The 2,653-nt window shown below is 33.1% G+C and overlaps 1 protein-coding gene across 1 annotated transcript; it reads left to right on the top strand.

Annotated features, from left to right (window-relative positions):
- Nucleotides 1–2,321, top strand: LOC120577841 (uncharacterized). Its single transcript, XM_039829732.1, has 6 exons — nucleotides 1–17; nucleotides 237–410; nucleotides 547–644; nucleotides 886–952; nucleotides 1,790–1,846; nucleotides 1,984–2,321. Exons 1-6 carry the CDS (start codon nucleotides 1–3, stop codon nucleotides 2,015–2,017), a joined length of 447 nt encoding a protein of 148 aa, XP_039685666.1. The 3' UTR covers nucleotides 2,018–2,321.
- Nucleotides 2,322–2,653: the final 332 nt, after the last annotated feature.

Genomic DNA, 2,653 nt, shown 5'->3' with positions numbered 1-2,653 from the left:
ATGGCACAATTAACCTTGTTTATCATGGCATTTTAAACCGCCAGTATTAACGTTTTTAATTTTTTCAACTCCACACCCTCTTTTTATTTCCCTAAAATTTTAGAAAATCCCTTGTTTTTTATTTTTTATGTTACGAGGGAAAAATCCCTCCATCTTTCCTTTTCCTCCCATAACTTCAAACCCTAAAACCTAATTTTTTTCTTCAATCTCACTTTCTCTCAATCTGAAACCTATAGATCTTCATCACTCTCACACTCAATCTCACTCTTACCCTTGGTTTTGTCAATTTCACCGGCGCTCACCCTCAATCTCACTCTCACCCTCGGCTCCCTCAATATCACTCTCAATCGACGAAGACTCATCGTCAATCTGACTCTCTCACTACCACCCTCGCCTATCACCACCAAGTTGTTCGTTTCATCCTCGCCTATCACCCTCAATCGCAGAAATTCAATCAACTCACATTTTTACTCGTTAATTTCTTAATTTGAGTATTTTTCTGTTAATTTCTAAATTCTTTTAATTGCGCGTACTTTCTTATTTCAGTTTCGCGGTTTCGCGATCTCAGTTCTGTGCAATTGGGGTTCTTCGTGGGTTTCACCGTGGTTCACAGTTCTTCAGCTCTCATACTTCAGTTTATCAAGGTAAAATTTATTAATTTGAATCTTTATTATTGGTACAAAAAGAATCAGGACATTACTTGAAATAGAAAGGGCATTTTTGTTTAATGTTGTTTGGATTGTTGGGCTTTAAGGTTTTTGTATTGTTTGAATGATGAAGCTACAAGGATTCTGACAAGATCGAAACGCAGCTCAGTATCACTGCAGTGCTGATTGTGCTTCAATTCAAACTCCTTATGGTATGGTTTTGGTTTTGGTTTTGCAGGTAGTGCTTTTCACTCTTCAAGCACAATTGAGAACGCGTCATCCAATATAGGCTCTAAAGTTATAAGATATGGACAATTCAAAGAATGAATATGTGAATGTGATCCACCTCACAGTTTATATCCTTGTTTATGTAGTTTTCAAAAAAAATTTAGAGGACAAATAGGAGAATCCATTCTAAATATACATGTTTATGCAGTTTATAAACATTCACAGTCAATTTTCTTCAACATGGAACTGATTTCGTTAAACACTCACAATCAACTTTAACTGTTGTCTTTCTTATATAATAAGCTCTTAAATATGAAGGCCCTAAATCCTATTACAGAATTGTCATGCCTCCTCTTTTTCTCATTCATGCTGTGAATAATGTTAAGTTTTAATGAACAACAAAGATATCGATTCAATACACTGGCAAAATTTTAGATGTTAGTTTTCTGAACTATAATTTGTTGCAGACTGCTTATTTGTGTAAAACAAACCAGAATCACTTCTAGAATACCATACCAATTGTTTTACTCTATAAAAGGGAAGGGCTTCTGGTTAGGGGACATAATGTGTGTGTTTGTGTTAGTTAAGGAGGCACATTTTAGTTGATTTTCTTGCTAATTTTTGATTTCAGATTACTATATATGGTGTTTAGAATCAAATGAACATACAGAATCTAAACCTTCAAACTCAATCTAAAATTCTCAAGGTTCTGTGTATACTAAAGAAAGAGGGCTATCTACTAGGATGACCAAGGTTCATCAATAAATTTGCAGTTTCATTGTTGTTTAATAGATGTGTTATATCATTGCCAAATTTGAACAAATAAAGGTATTCAAGAAATTAGAACAACAAGATATCATCATCAATGTACCTGTGAATTTTATTTAATTTGGTTGCTTTGCATATCCTTGCAGGTACAACGAGATATTTGACGACATCATTTTGGCTAACGATGTCGACTCACTTCTCAGGTTAGTTAGTTAATTAATCAATAGGGTTTGTGTTGGTTTTTTTTTTAGAGCAAAAGGTAGTGAAACTTATGCATCATACTATTCTTGAACTCTTGTTGTATCCTTTTTCACCTATACTCCTGGTTTTGCACCTACAGTTTCGTTATGGCAAGTGACAAGATCATGGAATGAAAGATTGTTCTAGAGGTTAGTAACAATATGCATAATGATCTTCTCTTTTGTTAACATTGTTCTAGTTGCTTTATCTTTTAATAGGCTTAGTTATTTTTAATGCAAACTAGTTGATAATTAGTTAAGATTGGCTTAGTCAGTACTTTGGGAGAGTTACTGATAGAAAGACAAGTGATCAATCGGGGATTGTTTTTGAAACTCAGGTTCCTCTTTCGCTTCCTCTTTTAATTCTTTTTCATCAAGTTCTATTGTTTTGTGACTTAGCATTATGTGAACCTTATTTGATCTACGTGTGTGTGTGTGTGTCAGAGAAGTTCAAGAACAATATAACATTAAGAAGATAAGGATGACCATACATATGTAGAAGGGATCAAAGATAAACTCTACAACATAATTGAAGAGCTTAAGTTTAGTTTATACACATTCATATTTTTTAAAGAACTTTATAAACATTCATGGTTGCTGGACTATATTACACATTGTAATATTACAATTTATGTACAAAAATTATCTATATTAGTATTATTAATTGCTATTTAGGTGTGTCATTCAGATTTTTTTTTTGTTAAAAAAGTTAATATTACGGCGGTTCAAACTGCCACTATGTGCAGTATTTTTTTCTTAGAAAATGGGCAT

Source organism: Medicago truncatula, unplaced genomic scaffold (genome assembly GCF_003473485.1).
Source record: "Medicago truncatula cultivar Jemalong A17 unplaced genomic scaffold, MtrunA17r5.0-ANR MtrunA17Chr0c02, whole genome shotgun sequence".
NCBI classification, from domain to species: Eukaryota; Viridiplantae; Streptophyta; class Magnoliopsida; order Fabales; family Fabaceae; genus Medicago; species Medicago truncatula.
The sequence above is the reverse complement of the archived record's forward strand: the minus strand, read 5'-3'. Positions and strand labels throughout refer to the sequence as shown.

Coding starts and splice junctions, on each gene's coding strand:
- LOC120577841 (XM_039829732.1), top strand. Junction 645..885: donor TCATACTTCAGTTTATCAAG/GTAAAATTTATT, acceptor TTGGTTTTGCAG/GTAGTGCTTTTCACTCTTCA. Junction 953..1,789: donor ATAGGCTCTAAAGTTATAAG/ATATGGACAATT, acceptor ATATCCTTGCAG/GTACAACGAGATATTTGACG.